At 39.7% G+C, this 18,116-nt stretch overlaps 1 protein-coding gene across 8 annotated transcripts in view; it reads right to left on the minus strand.

Moving 5' to 3' along the window:
- The window catches only part of SKIC3 (SKI3 subunit of superkiller complex), an 86,083-nt gene that overhangs the window by 50,176 nt on the left and 17,791 nt on the right, over positions 1–18,116 (minus strand). For all 8 annotated transcript variants that reach the window (XM_073344528.1, XM_073344529.1, XM_073344527.1 and 5 more), the window contains exons 9-16: positions 10,712–10,852; positions 8,307–8,408; positions 7,262–7,404; positions 5,084–5,170; positions 4,891–4,994; positions 4,671–4,797; positions 3,073–3,252; positions 1,353–1,477 (exon numbers count right to left, since the gene is read on the minus strand). In XM_073344528.1, the coding sequence (XP_073200629.1) occupies positions 1,353–1,477; positions 3,073–3,252; positions 4,671–4,797; positions 4,891–4,994; positions 5,084–5,170; positions 7,262–7,404; positions 8,307–8,408; positions 10,712–10,852 (1,009 nt within the window). The remainder of the gene's footprint in view (positions 1–1,352; positions 1,478–3,072; positions 3,253–4,670; positions 4,798–4,890; positions 4,995–5,083; positions 5,171–7,261; positions 7,405–8,306; positions 8,409–10,711; positions 10,853–18,116) is intronic.

Below are 18,116 nucleotides of genomic sequence, written 5' to 3' on the forward strand. Positions count from 1 at the left end.
GTTACCTAAATTCAAATAATAAAGTAGAACATTAGTTAATTTAAAATGTAAAATCTCTTCCTTGCATAAATGTATCCATTTTGTCAAGAGACATGGACATATATGAAATCATCATAGAATCATAGAATAGCAGGGTTGGAAGGGACCCCAGAAGGTCATCTAGTCCAACCCCCTGCTCAAAGCAGGACCAATTCCCAGTTAAATAATCCCAGCCAGGGCTTTGTCAAGCCTGACCTTAAAAACCTCTAAGGAAGGAGATTCTACCACCTCCCTAGGTAACGCATTCCAGTGTTTCACCACCCTCTTAGTGAAAAAGTTTTTCCTAATATCCAATCTAAACCTCCCCCACTGCAGCTTGAGACCATTACTCCTCGTTCTGTCATCTGCTACCATTGAGAACAGTCTAGAGCCATCCTCTTTGGAACCCCCTTTCAGGTAGTTGAAAGCAGCTATCAAATCCCCCCTCATTCTTCTCTTCTGCAGGCTAAACAATCCCAGCTCCCTCAGCCTCTCCTCATAACTCATGTGTTCCAGTCCCCTAATCATTTTTGTTGCCCTTCGCTGGACTCTCTCCAATTTATCCACATCCTTCTTGAAGTGTGGGGCCCAAAACTGGACACAGTACTCCAGATGAGGCCTCACCAATGTCGAATAGAGGGGAACGATCACGTCCCTCGATCTGCTCGCTATGCCCCTACTTATACAAGGATATAAAGTATCAGGGGGTAGCTGTGTTAGTCTGTATCCACAAAAACAACAACAAGGAGTCTGGTGGCACCTTAAAGGCTAACATTTATTTGGGCATAAGCTTTCGTGGGAAAAAGATAAACAAACACTTCTTCAGATGCATGGAGTGAAAATTACAGATGCAGGCATTATAATGACACATGAAGAGAAGGGATTTACCTCTGAAGAAGTGGGGGGTTTTTACCCACGAAAGCTTATGCCCAAATAAATCTGTTAGTCTTTAAGGTACAACCGGACTCCTTGATGAAATTATATAGTTTTAGGCTTTTCTTATGTAATTTTCATCCTCCTATAGCATATTACACAATGTAATAAATTTCAAAGTTTTGGCTCACGATCCTATGGAGACAAAGCTTTATAAATTATCTCAATGAAATCTGATTTCTGACTACTGCTCTCAAGCTAAGTTTTTCTGTAAAAGGAGAAGGGTAGACACTATGACTTTATAGCATTTGCTGCAGCATCAACTGCAATAAGCCAAATCTCTTAATAGGGAGATTTGCTTTGTTATTTAAGCTGTCTTTGACCTAAGTAAATTTTAGAGAATAAACTGTTTGACTAGCACTGTGTGGCCAATAGCTTAACTCAATTACTAGTTCTCTTACTCAGCCACTGCTTGAGAGTGCTGACCGGCTCTCAGGTAGTAAAGTCCACGACGAAGCCAGGCCCACTTTGCTGTACCAGCACTTGCTCTTTCAGTTACTGCAGTCAAGATTGCCAGAGCAGCCTCCTAACAAAACCCCAGAATATCAGATTAGATACATTTACATGTACGTGCAATATAAAGAGAACAAATCATTGTTAGTGATTTGCATTTGTCTAACAAATTAGTTAGTATACTACTCCTCAAGTATTGGAGACACAGGTCAGTTACTTTAACAGGGAAAACAAAAAAGCCTACATTTCTCCAGAATCACTCTCATATCAGACAATAGTTATGGACTATTGTCTGGGAATGGGCCATGTTTTAGTTCTGTTATTTCTTTCACAAGGGGAATAATGAGACTGACTTGCATGGACTGATCTTAAACTTTTGTTCACCCCTCTTTTATCAGATCTCTGGAAGTAAGGGAGACAGAGGATGGGGGGGGGCAGAGGAAAAGATGGGAGAAGAATTATAGAAAAACTTTCTATCAGCTGACCTTACCACAATAGAAAGGTTACTACTGAGGCAAGGAACAATTTGTCTCCTTCCTCTGTGGCCTCTGCTAGGCATCGCTGCTTTTTAGTCTGTTTTTGTCTGTTGGAGACCTACACAAACATGGGTCACTTCAAAAGTTCCACTGAAAATTCTAGCAGCTATGCAGACCCTACAGTCTAAATTTGATTTGTTTGAATCTCAGATGAGTCTTGTCTGATCAGAGGCATTAGCCTGAAAACTGATCCCTAGTTGTTTGGGAGCAGGGGGGTAATCATTAAAGATCTAGAAGACAAGAACACACACACACTCACTTTGAACCTGTGCTTAAAATTAATCTGTGACAGATAAGATGGTAATGCTTTTGTACATTACTAAATGCTCAGTTTTCTAAGAACATTAGACTCTTTAAAGGGCATGAGTTATTTGAAAGACTTTGCAGTTCACTGAAGTCCCATACCAAATCTGATTCTAGTATATATTCTAAAGACAGTTTATTTTTCAAACTTCTCCCTATTAACAGTTTCATCTACCTCAACTAGAACAGGCAGATAACTACGACATTTCCTGGGAGCTGGAGGGAAAAAAATAAAGAGATCTGTTCAAAGTAGGGAAAAGAAAGAACTACTGAAAGCCATAGTTACTGGCCCTATATCTGAGTTCCCATCACTAAGCTTCCAGAGTTCTATATTGTTTTAATGAAATTATTAAGAGTGGGGTTTTGCTTTTTAAAATAAAATAATAAATAATAATAATAAGCTACAAGAGTTGACTAGGTGGGCAAAGAAGTTCATCTAAAATAAATATTCTGTGGTAGGATGTTTTGGATTGTTTGACTGAGTAGTTTGTATGGCTGACATGAGGTTTTCATGTTTGCCAATTAACCCTAGCAGATCACTAGTCCAGATAACACCAGAAGGGAACGTCACACTCTCCCACCTCCAAAATCATGCTAATTCTGGGGCTCAGAAATATTATGTCAAGTTTTCTTTCCCAAAAAAGTTTAATCAATATTTTTAAGTGGAGAAGTCAAGCAGGCCTGAAGCTATAACATTACTAAACAATGAAAAAGAGACCAAGTGTCCAGTCTCAAAACTCTATGTATTTTGAAGACAAGAAAATCTGTTGTTCTACAAGTCACTTCAAATTCGACCATAAATGCTCAAAAAGTGTTGGATATACAATACCGTGTCTCCAAGTTCCACACTTAAGTCTACAGCTGCTGCTCCAGCTTCTCCATCAGTTCTATCTAGTTCAAAAGCCTTTTTATAGCAGCCACGAGCCCTGCTTTTGTCTCCAGCTACATCTCTGTAGTAATGGCCTAAATAGCAGAAGACACTTCCCATGTAGCTGTCCAGTTTTGCAGCCTATGAACAAGCACACCAATGGAAAAGAATAGGATGCATTTTGAAGCATAATTATAAATACACAAGAACGAGTCCATTGATTTATAAATATTTACACAACAGAGGCCATATCGAACCAAAGACATACATTACTTGTGAATTTCTCATGTAGCATCAAAGGTAATATATTAAAGCTAGGCAGAATTTTGAAACAAAAAAAATACTCAGTTGTTTCACAGAGTTTACAGAGGGTGATAAATATGCCAAATGCTTGTGAATGTTGCACATGAGACAAAACAAGTTGTGAAGGGAACATTACAATCCATTTTAATAAGCATTTAGTGTGTTGTTACAACAGTAAGTTAAAAATACTGTCATTTTTCTAGCACTATGCTTGTAGTTCTGCTGCAAGCTGACTTATTTTGTTATGTACTAAAGTTTAAACAATCTTAACAATGGGAACTTTAAGTATGTGCTATTGTTTAGGTCTGAAAGACCACACCCAAGCAGCAGAGTGACAGTTTTGTAGTGATCAATTATTAAAAGTGTCCTTTTCATATTGTGCAGCATACAGCACAGATATCAGACTGGAGGCAGTAGATGAGGATGCCATTCTTTCACTCTTCACTGTTCATGTTGGAGCATATAAATGCTCTTTTCCTAGCCAGAGTGACAAAAAGAAATACCCCTATACGCAGGGGGTAAAAGACTGTGGTTTGGGTATATTTAAAAAAACAAAACCCCCAAAAACACAAAAAACAAGTCTGTTGGATAAAAAAAACCTGTGGTGCATCTGTCGACCAAGTTTATAATCCATGACAAAAAACAAGAATGCAGCATGCTCGCCATGTCCCTTAAGTGAGTAGTGTGCATCACAAGCATGCACACATTCATTTCTATATAGGAAAAAACAAGGGGAAAACCCCAGCTTACTTGCATCAGTAGCTCCCAACCTTTCAACTTGGTTATCCAACTTAGAATTTCCCAATCCTCCTTTTTTGTCTCTCCTGCCCCTTTGCCGCCGTCCCCCCACCCCATTTTTTCAGCCTCCACTTTAAATTTTCCCTTCTTCTTTGCTTCCTTCCCCACTTTCTGAAGCGCATGCGCAGCTCAGCCTGGACTGCATAGCCCAGGAGAAAAGATAGGTCAGAAGCTGCTTCCTAAGTCACTACCATTAGGCTGCATTAGGAGCCTCTATGAGAGGAAGGTGAGGAAGCGGCAAGTAGCTTTCAAGGAGTCACATGGTCCCAAGAAAAAGTTTGCATGGAGATCCATTTTTCCCAGCTTCCACTTTTAATTTGTCCCATGTGCAAGCTTTCCAACCCCTCAGCTTGTGAAACATTAGATATACATTTAGCCCCATTCCAGCCAAGATATTTTCTAATTTAGGTTTTATAATAAACAGTTCCACATGAACATGTTAACAGTGTTTTTGTTACCTTCAGAAACTGAGTGAGAGCTTTCGTTTTATCTTTCCTTATTTCTTCACCCATGAACCAGTAAGTGAGTCCGAGGTGGTAATGGTACTCTGCAGTTTCAGCTTTTCTTTCAATCGCTCTTTGAAAGCTAAGTAAAAGAGGAGGCACGGGAGGGGGGAAAAGGTCATATAAAACCTTAAAGAGTTCCCTGCTGCCTTATAAAGGCACACAGAAAACCTACCTTCTCTCTGCCTGTTGATAATTCTTCTGGGTATAATGAATCAAACCTTCAAGAGCATGGGCTTCTGCCAGGTGCGGGTGGGACAACACAAGCTGTTGTGCAACCTGCCAAAGGATGTGTTTTGATTTTATTTTCCCAGTTATATACAGGAATAAAAATAGTTCAATTTAAAAGAAAAAAAGAATAAAATTACCTTTGAAGCTTGATCAATCAAACCTTTGTTCAGATAAGCCTGACCTTTGAGAGCTAGAAGCACTGGGTCATTATTTATATCTGAAACCTAGAAAATAGTAAAACACTAGCTGAAACTTTATTGAACCCTACAACTGGTAGGCTATTACTCAGCTAAGATATTAGACCTATCTCCAGGCATAATAGAAATAGTAAATATATTAACTCTACCCTCTGTGTCCCCAGATAATGCTAGGAATCTGTGTTGAATGCCATTCACAATAGAATTATTCAGTACATACATGAATTTAAGTTTTGGAGGGGTTATTTAGATCCTTGAAAGTTATAACTAACTGGCCTTTGTTCTACTGACTCATCATAGCCAAGAAGTATGTTACAGCTTGTAGATCAGCAAGTAAAAGGATTTTGGGTATAGAAATTTTACACACACATAATGGTAGAGTTATTTTAAAAATAAGATTTGCATATCTTCTCTCAAGAAGCTTAATGTAGCATTAGAACAGATTTTATAGTTGTGGATTTAACCATTTTAAGCAGATGTTTTCGGGGCCGAGTTTCCAAATAGAAAATCAGACAGCAAGATAACTGAAGATAAATGCTACAGAATAGTTAATATAAAACTTAGTGGAGCTATCCAAAGTAAAACCTGCTTCGACGGGTTATCTTTGAAAGTCAGCTATGCATTTCTGCTTCTGTATCAGCTGTCAATTCCCTGTTCTCCCCCCAAGATATATGGTGATACACATGACACTTCTCAGGGCAGGACTGAGAGTCATAATAATATTAAACATGCAATTTCACATTGATAGTGCACCTCCCACAGTTTAAAATAATCTTAAAAGGAAGCTTACATATTAAGGGAGAATTTCATTAGTTTAGATAGGAGCTTAAGTGACCTTGGACGGAGTGGTTTCTGTGGAGTGTAGGGAGCAAATGGAGGAGATCAAGGCCAGAGGCAGAAGTCTAAGCAGTGAGTAAAACAGCATTCACTAAGATTTTGGAGACAAAAAGCAAGATGGGATAGTAAAGCAGCAAGCAGGAGCTGTCCCTCATTCTCTCCTTCCTGTATTTTTTTTTTCTCACTTATTGTGACAGAGTGCTTCAAGTATACTTAATGTTTTCCACTAAGTCAGAGAGAAGTGAACTAGAGGAAACAGAGCTAGACTTTAAGAAGGACCCAGAGTGAATGTGAAGTTCTCATCCTTGTGATTTTTCCAGAACAAAATATTAGAACAGGTACTGCTGGACTCCAGAACATTTGTTTAAGGCTAGATTGGCAACGCACAGTAAATGTTGGACATACTAACAGCCACATGCCAACCTTTCACACATCCTCTATACCTGTCAAACAGTGCATGTATTCTGGAATTCCATATTGAGTGCTCTCTTTAAGTGCTGCTATCTTTCCTTCTCCAAGCTTGTGTATTTTAGGGGTGCTGGATGAGCTAGTATTAAAAGTTCACAGTAAGAAACTGCAGTAGCTATAGGGGCCCAGAGTATTATTCTGAGAAAATGGAAATCTGCAATTCCTCCCTCATACATAGACTGGTTTGGTGAGCTCTCTAGTGCTGCCTACATGGACAAAAAAATGACTGTCTAATAGAAATGCTTGGAACAAATGTGAGGATGTCTGGTCACATAACTATTACATACTTTTGCAGTTGAGTATATATTAATCCCCAATACACAAAGTGAGGACATAACCTATCTATTTAGTCACTTTAATAACTGATGCTCTGTGTGACCTCTATGGGCTCGGGTTTGTTTTATAAATCATAAACATTGAATTTTGTTTTTTTCTTTGGTTTTTCCATCTTGTGCATATATAGGTTTTGTTTCATTGTATTCAGATTAAAACAAAAATAAGGGACCAGAGATAATAAGGTGCGAAAATGGAGGTCATCAATGAGACAGATTGAAAATTTAAAGATTGATAGTAGAAGAGAGACTGCCAAATGAGAGTTGAAATGACTAAGAAAATGGAAGGTGAGAATGTGGAAAGTAAAAGAGAGAAAGAGGGAGACAGACATGTGTTTTACCAAATACTGTTGATATAAAATAATTCTCTACACTAGGAATAAAATAAGGGGAGTGGGAAGGGGAAACATCCTTTGATTGTGAGTGCAATAGGAAGACAGCTTGATTTTCTTTAAATATACCTATATCAGCCAAAAAATACCTGCGCAAGAGTGCTAATGGCTTCTTCTGCAGTGTCAGCACCTGCTATTTTAATAAGAGCCTCTGCTTTCAAACGAAGGGCAAGGTATTTCTGCTGTAGATTGCCACTATCATCATCATCAAGTTGTCCTGATATCTTAAGAGCTGTTAAAAATGAAAGATTTCACTTTAGTTCTTAAATCAAGCATGGAACTATCAACTTGACATTTTGTGAAGCTTACTTAAATAAGTGTTCAAATTTGACAGAGCACCCTCTATCATACCATTTTTCTTAAGATTTTTTTTTAAAGTGTGTTACTTGGTCTTTTCTGTTCCCCTGTTATTTAACTCTTTTTAGCAAGAGAGCAATTAACTATACAAGGAAGAATGTGAAATTGACTGTCGACAAGGTGCTAACATTCAGAAGAAACTGAAAGGAAAAAAAAAACACTTTATTTTCACTAGTTTTCCAGTTATAATAATCTTCTAACTTACTAGGTACAAAGTTTTCAGACATTTTGAATGAACAATGTCCCTTTAACAGCAAAATTTAGCTTTCCCTTCTCTGTGTAGAGGGAAATTCAGGTGGAAATCACGATTGAACTTAGTATCAGTAATTGCAGTTTTGGAAATTACTCCAATAAATAGCAGCTTAGAATCTCAAAGGATCAAGACAGTTTAACAACTCTAGAGCTTGAACACCACAGGAAGATGGCCATAGGTAAGATGGACTTGTGAATACATCTAGCGAGATATTATTTTATCCTTCAATTGCACCAGGCCTTTTCAGAGGGAAAAAACCATTCATGCAGAGTACCCTTCTATTTGTAACCGTAACATTAGCTTCTTCCATTGGCACTACCACAAATTATTTTACATTTTGAGGAGAGAGACCTTATTAGCCTTGGAATCAGATTTCTTAAGATGGTTATAGTTCAGAAGCACACTATAACTCACTTCTTTGTATCTGCTACAACGTAAGCCAACAACATGACCATATTGTTTTCTAATCTAATATAAAGTGAAAGATTAGGGACTACTACTCCTTTCAGATACAAGATAATTACCTCGATTGCAGGAAATAACAGCTTCTTTGTGTTTATGCATTTTCATTTGCGCCTCAGCCAGATAATACCATGCTGCTTGACACTGGCTGGTCTGCTGCAAACCTAGAACAAATATTTTTAAAATCAGTTACCTGTTTAAAATAAATCTTGGGGATACAGATAGCCTTAGTGGGTGTTGGAAGTGGTTGTACATTACAGATCTATCACAAACACACCACCACAAATCATCATGCTCAGTGGCACAGAGACCCAAACAGAGATCTTTTTATTTTAGTTCAGGCTTATAACATTATCTTGCCACTTATAATTAACAATGAAACAAGGTGGAACTAAAAAGAGTGCAAGGTTCGCTATTATGACACATTCAATATTTTCACAATATTCTTCCTATCCAGTAAGAAAATAGGAGAAAAAGGCAAGGAATTACACAACACTATGGTTTAAGATATATTTTCATTTTGAATATAAAAATTTCCATTTAATGGGAGATGAGGATCAAAATCTCCTGGACTGCTCCAAAAGTTTCTCCTCAGGTCTTTGTCCACTACTAAAAGATCTACAGATGCCAATACAGCATGAGCTCCACCCAGGTCTAAAGGCAGACTGAAAGAGATCAAAGAAATTTTAGGACTTAGATAATATTAAAACTATTTCACCACAACCTCCTCACTAGCCTTCCTTAAAAATGGAATGTTAAAAATCTGGTGATAATTGAGAAGTTCACTGGTGTTTTGAGATTTAGTCACCCCTCTCTGCCCTCCCGCCTCAATAAAATTTGAGCTAATCTGTTCCTGAAAAGCATAAGTACCTTGATTGTCCACTGGTATCTGTCAACAACAGATTCAACTTTCCTTACTAGGCCACAGTCTGAAGTTCCCTCAGAGCCTCTATGAGCAAAACTAGATGAAACCCAGCAGACAGACACATGGCATTAACTGTATTCCCCATCCCACACACAGTGTTTGTTTTAGGGGAAAAAAAATGTAAGGGGATATTTTGAAGGGGAGGGGGCAGTTTAGCAATGACTCAGTTTCACTTGCTCCATGTCACTCATTCTTTCCCATATTAGGCACTTTAACTAGATGAACCTGAAATTTGAGTTCATGACTAGGGCTAGTTGTAGTATTTTCAGTTCATGGTCAAAAACATTTAGATGTTCAGGAATTCTATTTTTTTAAAACAAAAAAAAATTTTTTTAAAAAAATCAGTTTTATGTCAAAAGTCCCTACATTCTACAGAAAACTGGGGTTTTAAGTGAAGGTTTTTTGGGGGCAAAACAGTATCAGCTTTCTACAGAAAATTGGTTTTATGTCAAAAGATATGAATGCCTGAAAATCTGTGTTTTTGGCCAAAAAATGAAATATTTCAATAGGATATGCCACTATGCCTCATGGGGGTTGTAGTTCAGATGCCACAACTCCCCGTTCATTTCTATGGGCCAGGCTCCACAGACAGACATCATCTCCCATGACACACCATAGTCTCTTCTCGTGTGAGGAGAGGTAGTACATCAGAGGAATCCCTGGCCATAGTTCATCATGGGAGATGTAGTCTGACTGGGGGTGTGAGGCACCCAATGATCATTCCCATAGGCACACCACTGGTATCAGTAAATTGAAATATTTCAGGTTTCCAGTCAAAAAGTTAAAAATTTTCCGGGGGGGGGGGGGGGGGGGGGGGAGAGAAACCCTTATCGTCCAACAGCTCTAGTCATGACCCATTTTAAGAGAGCCTTTTACATCTGAGTGCAACCAAGCCACTAATAAATAAGATATTAGTTTAACATAAAACTTTGCAGTAGTTATAGCTGCTGTATAAAAGCTTAAAGATTCTCTTTCAAAGGCCAATACAATCATTTTTAGTGTAAATATACACATACAAAAGTTTTTAAAAGGACACCATAGCTTAATAGAAAAAAACAGAGTTACATCTGAGTTTGTTTTTAATCTATTTTCATAAGGCTACTACAACTGAAAGATTAAAAAAATTATGGTTTACTTTATGCATTTGTATACCGCAGAACATAGTCAATTTCACTGTTTCTTTTGTATAATAGGCATCCTCTGCCCTTGGGTTTGTGTAGGATTTGACTCAGCAACAGGGTCAGAGGAAAGAAAAGAAAGAAAGAACACACACACTTATAGAAACACTTCAGAATTGGCAAGGGAACTTATAAGCAGATGTAGTAACCAAAACAACTTAACTCTTTTTTAAAAAATTAGCTAGATTTCAAGCAGACATCCTTCTAAATTTACTGCTTGTTTTACCTAACTACAAAATGTTTAACTGATTCCACTTTGAGCACAAAGCATAAAATAAATCTAGTATAATTTAGCAGTTTTACCTAGTAGAAATATTAATTACTATGCAACACGTTATCCATTCCTTTTATATTACATGTTTACCTTCAGTTAGGCTCTTGACAGCTTCTTCATATTTTTTTTCTTGGAGGAATTTGATACCTAAACCAATAAGGCCTGGGCTGCTACTTGAGTCCATCTCCATAAGCCTGCAACAACAATGCTGAGCCTCTTCAGTGAAACTGCCTAGTATCACAAAAAGAAAATTTCTTATAACCACAGCTTGATGGTGCATAACAGCCAAAAGTCACAAGAAGATTTAACAATGTATTCTACTCAACAGATTTAGAAAGAAATTAATTTACTTAGCCATCAGACCTAATTTGGCTGAATTTTTAGTAGCAGTTTCCTACCATATAGTAATTTCTAAAACTAGCAACCAGTTTTCAGAAGTACTATACACAGAGAGTCAAGAAACACTACAAGTACTTAATGCCTCTGAACCACATACCAAAATTTGTAGGCCTGAATTTGGAGTTAGCCACTCAGGTTAAATTGCTAAAGGTCATATCCTCATCAAGGGAAACTACTTTCTAGGTAGGCCTTTCAATTTAGCACAGCTGAAGATCCCACCTGCTACAGCTAACAACCCAAAATTAATGCTTACCTGAATTCCCCATCCCATAAGTCCACTACAGAGGACCTTTCAGTCTAACTACATAATACAATTTGAAAGCATAGTTAGGTGAGAGTGAAAGTGTACAAGCATGAGAATTACTCTGTAGCTTGATGTTTTGAGCACTCAGGTGGGAGACCCAGGATCCAGTTCCCCTATTCCAATTACTTTTTTTTTTTCCACCAAATTATTTATTCAGTGGAAGAGCTTCAACAGGAGAGACTGGGGGAGCCCTACATCAGAACATCCTATAGCTTAGTGATTGGAGTACTCATCTGAGAGGTAGCCAATTCTTGTTCAAATCCCTTCTTGCCCTCAGGTGGACAGAGGACTCCCACATCCCAGGTGAGCCCCTAACTACTGAGCTAACAGTTTTAAGGGAAGGACTCTCTTTCTCCTCCCACACCCCAAACAGCATGGGTGCCTAACTCCAAAAGAGGGTCTGCACCTGAGAATCTCAAGCAGAGGGAGGTGCTTCCCTGAAACCTGGACTTGGCACCTATCTCTGTGAGATGGGTAGGGCTTAGCACATACCCCCTCAGATTGGCATTTCCCAGTGGTTAGCTTAGGAGATTCCCTGCCTAGCATGCTGAATTTGTGAATCCCATTCTAAAGCACCTATCTCTTCCCACTCATTGTATCAGGAGTTTAGGCACCTAACCCAAGCTTTGTGAATCTAAGTGATTTCTAGGTGCTTTAGTTTCTTTGTGAATATAGCCCTTAGTTTCTTGTTCCTTCTCCACTTCCCAAAGGACCTAACAGCAAGTTCACTCCTGGTGGTCTCCTAAGGCACTATGAACAAAGGAATGCCCAGTTTAATGCCAAAGGAAAAAGGAGTGAACTACACAAATGCTTGTTAATCAGTAATTACAGTGGGTTGAATGCCCTCATAGCAGCCAAGTTTCAGTTCAAAACACTTGTAAAAATGGACAGCACGTACAAACATTACTGAACCAGAGGCCTTCACTACAGCACAGGAGAGGAAGAAAGAAGCCCATGCCATCTCACTTCAGGAATTTCACTCGGGAACTTGTAACTAGACAAATACTCCACTCCTCTATTTTGCCATTGTGGTAGATGTGAAACCATGGACGTATAGAAACTAGTCAAAAGACTAGTTAGTACATTGAGATGTGCCATGGGATTTGTCATAAGTGTGTGTATCTATTAATGCGAAATATAACTTTTTGAGCTAGGGATGGTAGTCTAGCCCCAGCAGGGAGGGTTACAGAGTCTCACCCCCTGAGAATTAAAATGGGAGGGCGGGGGTTATTTACTGCAGATTCTGGCACAGATAAACAACTCCTAAGGAAATATCATACTAGTTCAGATCGGGGTCAAGAGGCCGAGTAGACAAAGAAAGACATAAGATTGTAACCAAGAGGGCAAAATGCTACTGGAAAGGTTTGAAGGACTCAGAAACTGAGCAGGCTGTCCTTCACGTGGAAGATGGGTGACACCTAGTTAAGCTTAGTATGCACACAGACCAGTAGTTCTCAACCAGTGGCCCACTTGCAGCCCAATCAGCACACTGCTGCAGCCCATGTGACATCCTCCAGGCCATACATGTAGCATATATATTGCATGGATGTGGCCCACATAACAGAGAGCTGCATATGCAGCCCACAATGGTAAATAGGTTGAGAACCACCAGTGTAGACTGTTTATTGATTATATATGGATTAGTGAGAAGCATCAACATATGAAACTATAGGTAACAAGGTATCTGTAGTTGCCACCCAAACCTAAGAGAGAACAAATGTCATTTTTTTAAAAAGTAAGCATATGCATCTGCAGAACTTACTTTACTGTGCATATTTCAGGACTTACTACCACTTTAAAATTATCCCTGCAGTCTCTTTTCTGTGTGTGTGCTGGAAGGTTACTGTCAATCCTACATGAGCTACAGGCAAGATTAAACTTCCCAAGCGATCAAGATGACTTCCCAGCCTGGTCTAAATGACCATGTCATTAAGGTAAAATATTCTAAGAGTCACTGAAATAAGATTCATGCTGTGTATAAACTAAGCAGCACAGTTAAACCAAAGAAGTTTGTGTGGTGACTCTCCTACTTTATGGTGCAGTTTGTTATAGACAAGAATTTATTTCTACTACTTCAGTTGCCAGCTGATTGATAGATTGTCCATTTTGGGGATCGGTTAGCAAATCAGGATGTCAGTGATATTTCTCATGTGCATACACAACCTGTTCATCTTTAGTTACCAATACAAAAGGGAAATAAAATTACTGTTAGAAAATTGCAGCTCTAGTGGCACAGTAAATGAATTTGTGCAATCTTTTAAACGAAAATACAGCATCTGTGTTTTTCCATGTTTGTGGCAGCTTTGAAGTTATAAGCAGACTTGGGGAAGGAAGGCTGAGATCCATAGTAGAAAGCAAGACACAGATGTAATAAACAGTTAAAAAAAATTGAAGACAGATTAAAGTAATTGTTCAGATGGCTGTACATGCATCTTGCATTTCTGCATGGTATTAACGGAACATAGATTTTTTTAATACATACATAAATACATATAATACATACATATACACACACACACCCTCCCCAAAAACATCTATTTTTAGAGCATATTATTTTCTGACCATGAGCATTTCCTATTTGTAAAACTTTACATAATATATGTTTTAAAAACATACAGTACAAATGCTTTAAGTCAGTGGTTCTCAATTGATTATACATTTTGTTACCTGGGCCGCTGAGGCCGGGCAGCAGCAGCCCCATCCCCGATCTCAGCACGCGGGGCAGCCAGCTGCCCACCCTGGACCCCATGGGGTCAGCCGGCTGCCCCAGACCCCGGACCTCCTCCGCACAGCTGCCCCAGACCCCACCATGCAGGAACAAGCCAGCTGCCCCAGATCCTGGAGCTTGCAGGGCCAGGCAGCTGACCTGGATTCCCAACCCCTCAGGGCCCGCCAGCAGCCCCGGCCCCAGATTCCTAACACACAGGGCAGGCTGGCAGCCCCGATCCTGACGTGCTGTGTGGCAGGGCAGCCCAGCCAGACCCCTCCATGCCGGGTAGCTGGGAACCTGGTGGACCCAGGGCATGCGGGCCGGCCTTTAGCACACAGCTGAGCTGGGCCGCAGCTGTGTGTAATTGGGCCGCATGTGGCCCAAGAACCCTTGCTTTAACTACTTCCCTTTCCCATACCAAAATTTGGTCATTTAGTGATGGGCGAGAGTCCTACCATTTCTTCTTGTGCTAACTATGAATGAGGTTCAGTATCTGTTTTCATTCATCTTCATAAGCTGAATCATATTGACTTGGAGACATCAGCATACAAGCCAAGGCAGGAAGGAAATAAATGTACTTGTCCACAACAGAACAGAAAACAGTGATGGATGGCTTTGAAACAGCTGAGTATCAGAGAAAACAGATGCCCAAGCATTACAGTAAATAAGCTTATGCTGCAAAGTGACTTAAGGCTTTTCATAAATACTCAAATTTTTGTTTAAGTTAAGTAATAATTAGGCTGTATACTGCAGAACATACATAAGGAGCATAAGTCAAATGAGCAGCGGTGTATTTAGAGGGCCTGGAAAGAAGCCACATTCTATAAGATTGTACACACAATATCAGCAAAAAAAATGCCAACTCCAGTAAATTTTATACACAAGTGCTGGAAAATAAAGTCATGAAGATTCAGCATATAAGGGCAGGTCCAAATTTAAAACAGTGCATCGGCACAGCTGTGCCACTGTAGCACTTCAGTGCAGATGCTACTACACCGACAGGAGAGCTTCTCCCGTCAGAGTAGTTAATCCTTCTCCATGAGAGGCAGTAGCTATGTCGATGGGAGAAGCCCTCCCATTGACACCGAGCTGTCTACACTAGGGATTAAATCAGTGTAAAAAATATGGACTTTTCACACCCTTGAGCGATGTAGTTATATCCATGTAAGTTTGTAAGCCATTGCTAAAATCCCAGCAGCAGCAGAAGCAGGTACTGACTGTTCAGGGGAAGTCAAAACTCAGGGTAACTGCTCCCTTAGACTACTTTACAGGCTGTAATCTCACTTGAGAAATTCTCAAGTAGAAGGGTTCTGCTGGGATAGCTAACTATTTCATGCCTTTAAAAATGAATCCAAGATGGGTACCTTGTCTCCTAGACCAAGCTAAAGCTTGGTCAAGATCTCTTACAAAAAACTTATCTTGAAATTAGATTATTAAAAATGGAAATTTTAAAAGTGTGTAGCGTTAAGGAATACTGAACACTGGGGCCAACAAATCTATGAGGGATAAGAAGGGCTACATCTTATTAGTGAAATCCACCCCGTTCTTTAAATTACTCCAAGCAAAATTCAATCCGCCTTTAGAGATTACAGTGTTCAGGATCCTGGGAATTTGCACAAATATTCATGGGAGAGTGAAGGCTGTAGGTTTAGATCTTTGTCTAAAGGGAGTAATTTTTGTATACATATTTCCCTATGCAACAACTTAGATGGGGCAAACTGGATTTTCTGAAAGCAGAAATTTCTACAATTGGTAGTGTATCAATCACCAAAATGTTGCATTATCAATTACAAGAATTATTTAACGGACGATAAACCCATAACATTTTGAGAGAGACAAATTGTGGCACCTCAATACCAGAAGAGTGAAGACAAATTTGAGAGATTCTACTGTTAGATTCAAAATTTCTAATTTTGATAATTGTACAGAGATGGGATTCAACTGACTTCCCTGTTTCTTTAGCTTTAACACTCCAGAGCAGATCCTGTACTGTATTTGAGCTGTACTTGGCACAGCTCAGAAGAAAAGTGGAGAAAAAGGTGGCACTAAGCCACATTCATGTTCCCCCAGTTTTGAGGCTGGTTGACAGCATAAATCATAGCCCTAAAGTCATTTAGGTTATTAGGTGTTTAAATATGGATATACAAGCCTTTCCTTTAGACACCTATTTTTTTAAATCTTGGTCTAAGTTTCTATGATTGTTCATTTATAAATTATATATTTGTTTAACCTGGATTAGACTGTAGAAAATGGAAGCATGGTCTAAACAATACACCTGTTGGATCATATTAAAGAAGTTCTGTATTAAAATCACAAATGAGTTTGATTCCCCAGAGTTTAAATTCCAGGGCATTACTAATTAAGAGGTCTCTTGGTTTTTGGTATTGTTTCTCTCCCTCTATGTGTGAAACTTGCAAGCTGCTAACTGTGTTAGTACATTCTAAGACAGAGTCTGTTCTCAAAGCAATTCACAAGAGAGAGAGACTCAAAGCAATACTCTAACAACAGAAACAGCACCCAGAGACTCCCCACCCTTTTGTTGTATTAACAATTGTGATTAAAATAGAGATAGAGGATGTATGTGGATGGATGCTTGGTGTGGATAATAACTGAATGATCAGGGAGGTGCCAGCCTAAGAATCCAGTGTCCATCGGCTGAAGAAGGTGTCAAGTGGAAATAACCAGAGGACCCCCCCCGGAGGGCAGACTGGAATCCACCCAACAGCCTCAAGGATGGGAGAACCAAAGAACAAGATAACATCTTGGAACCGTCAGGAATGTGCTATCTGCTGATTGATTCAGCAACAGCATGATGAAGCAATTCCCATAGACTGGCATAGGAAGAAATTCCTATAAAAATAGACTCTAAAAAGTGAGAACTTTGGGGTCTGATTCTGCAAACCAACTTCCAGGAGCATCAGATGAGCATCTGACAAGGCCCTGCTCCCTCCTCATGTCCAGGCCACCTGGCCAGTGGCTTGGCATGAGCAACTCTAAGGCTGGTAACTATGATAACAACCTTGCAGAACCTGTGTGTGTGTTTGTATGAATGAATGTGTGACTAAATATGAGATTGAATGGAATGTTATAACTATAACTAACTGCTTACTATGATTCTTTCTGTATTCACAATAAATGTGGTATTTTGCCTTTTTCCCTTTAATAAGATCCTGCTGGTTTTTATTTTATTGGTACAACATTTTGGTGGAGAATTGCGAAAGGGGGAATATTGGTAAAAAACCTCAGTTATTGTAAATATTGGTGTGCACACCGCCAGCTCTAGTGAGCTAGGCATTTCTATTAGGTTAACCAGACCTGCTGGCCTCCGAGAAGGTAGCAGGGGACCTGCTGGCCTCCGAGAAGGTAGCAGGAAAAACAGATTAAACCAGACCTGCTGGCCTCCGAGAAGGTAGCAGGGGACCTGCTGGCCTCCGAGAAGGTAGCAGGAAAAACAGATTAAACCAGACCTGCTGGCCTCCGGGAAGGTAGCAGGGAAAACAGATTAAACTAGACCTGCTGGCCTCCGAGAAGGTAGCAGGGAAGAACAGGTCAACCGGACCTGCTGGCCTCCGAGAAGGTAGCAGGGAAGAACAGGTTAACCAGACCTGCTGGCCTCCGAGAAGGTAGCAGGGAGAAATAGGTTAACTGGACCTGCTGGCCTCTGGGAAGGTAGCAGGGGACCTGCTGGCCTCCGGGAAGGTAGCAGGGGACCTGCTGGCCTCCGGGAAGGTAGCAGGGGAAAAACGCATAGATTAAGCTATGATTTCAGAATCTAGGCTGTGTCACTTGCTAAGTAATACCAGCAGTGACAAAGAGATTGAAATATCCATGTTAAGATGTTTAAAAGAAAACAGGGTAAGCCAGTACTAGAGGGAGGAATGGAGTCAGAAGGAACTCCAACCTCACCTTTTGTTAAAGAAATTACACCTTTTAAACAAATCCTTCAAAAATTTGGGCACAGTCCTTGGACTAAACAAACCCTAGCTGATGTCTGCACTATTTCGGACCTAGAGGATAGATTGGCTCAGTATATCCTCATATACAAACCTTCTAGTGCTGCCAAAAGAGATGCAGCAGCAATT

The sequence above is a fragment of the Lepidochelys kempii genome, chromosome 5 (genome assembly GCF_965140265.1).
Source record: "Lepidochelys kempii isolate rLepKem1 chromosome 5, rLepKem1.hap2, whole genome shotgun sequence".
Taxonomy (NCBI): Eukaryota; Metazoa; Chordata; order Testudines; family Cheloniidae; genus Lepidochelys; species Lepidochelys kempii.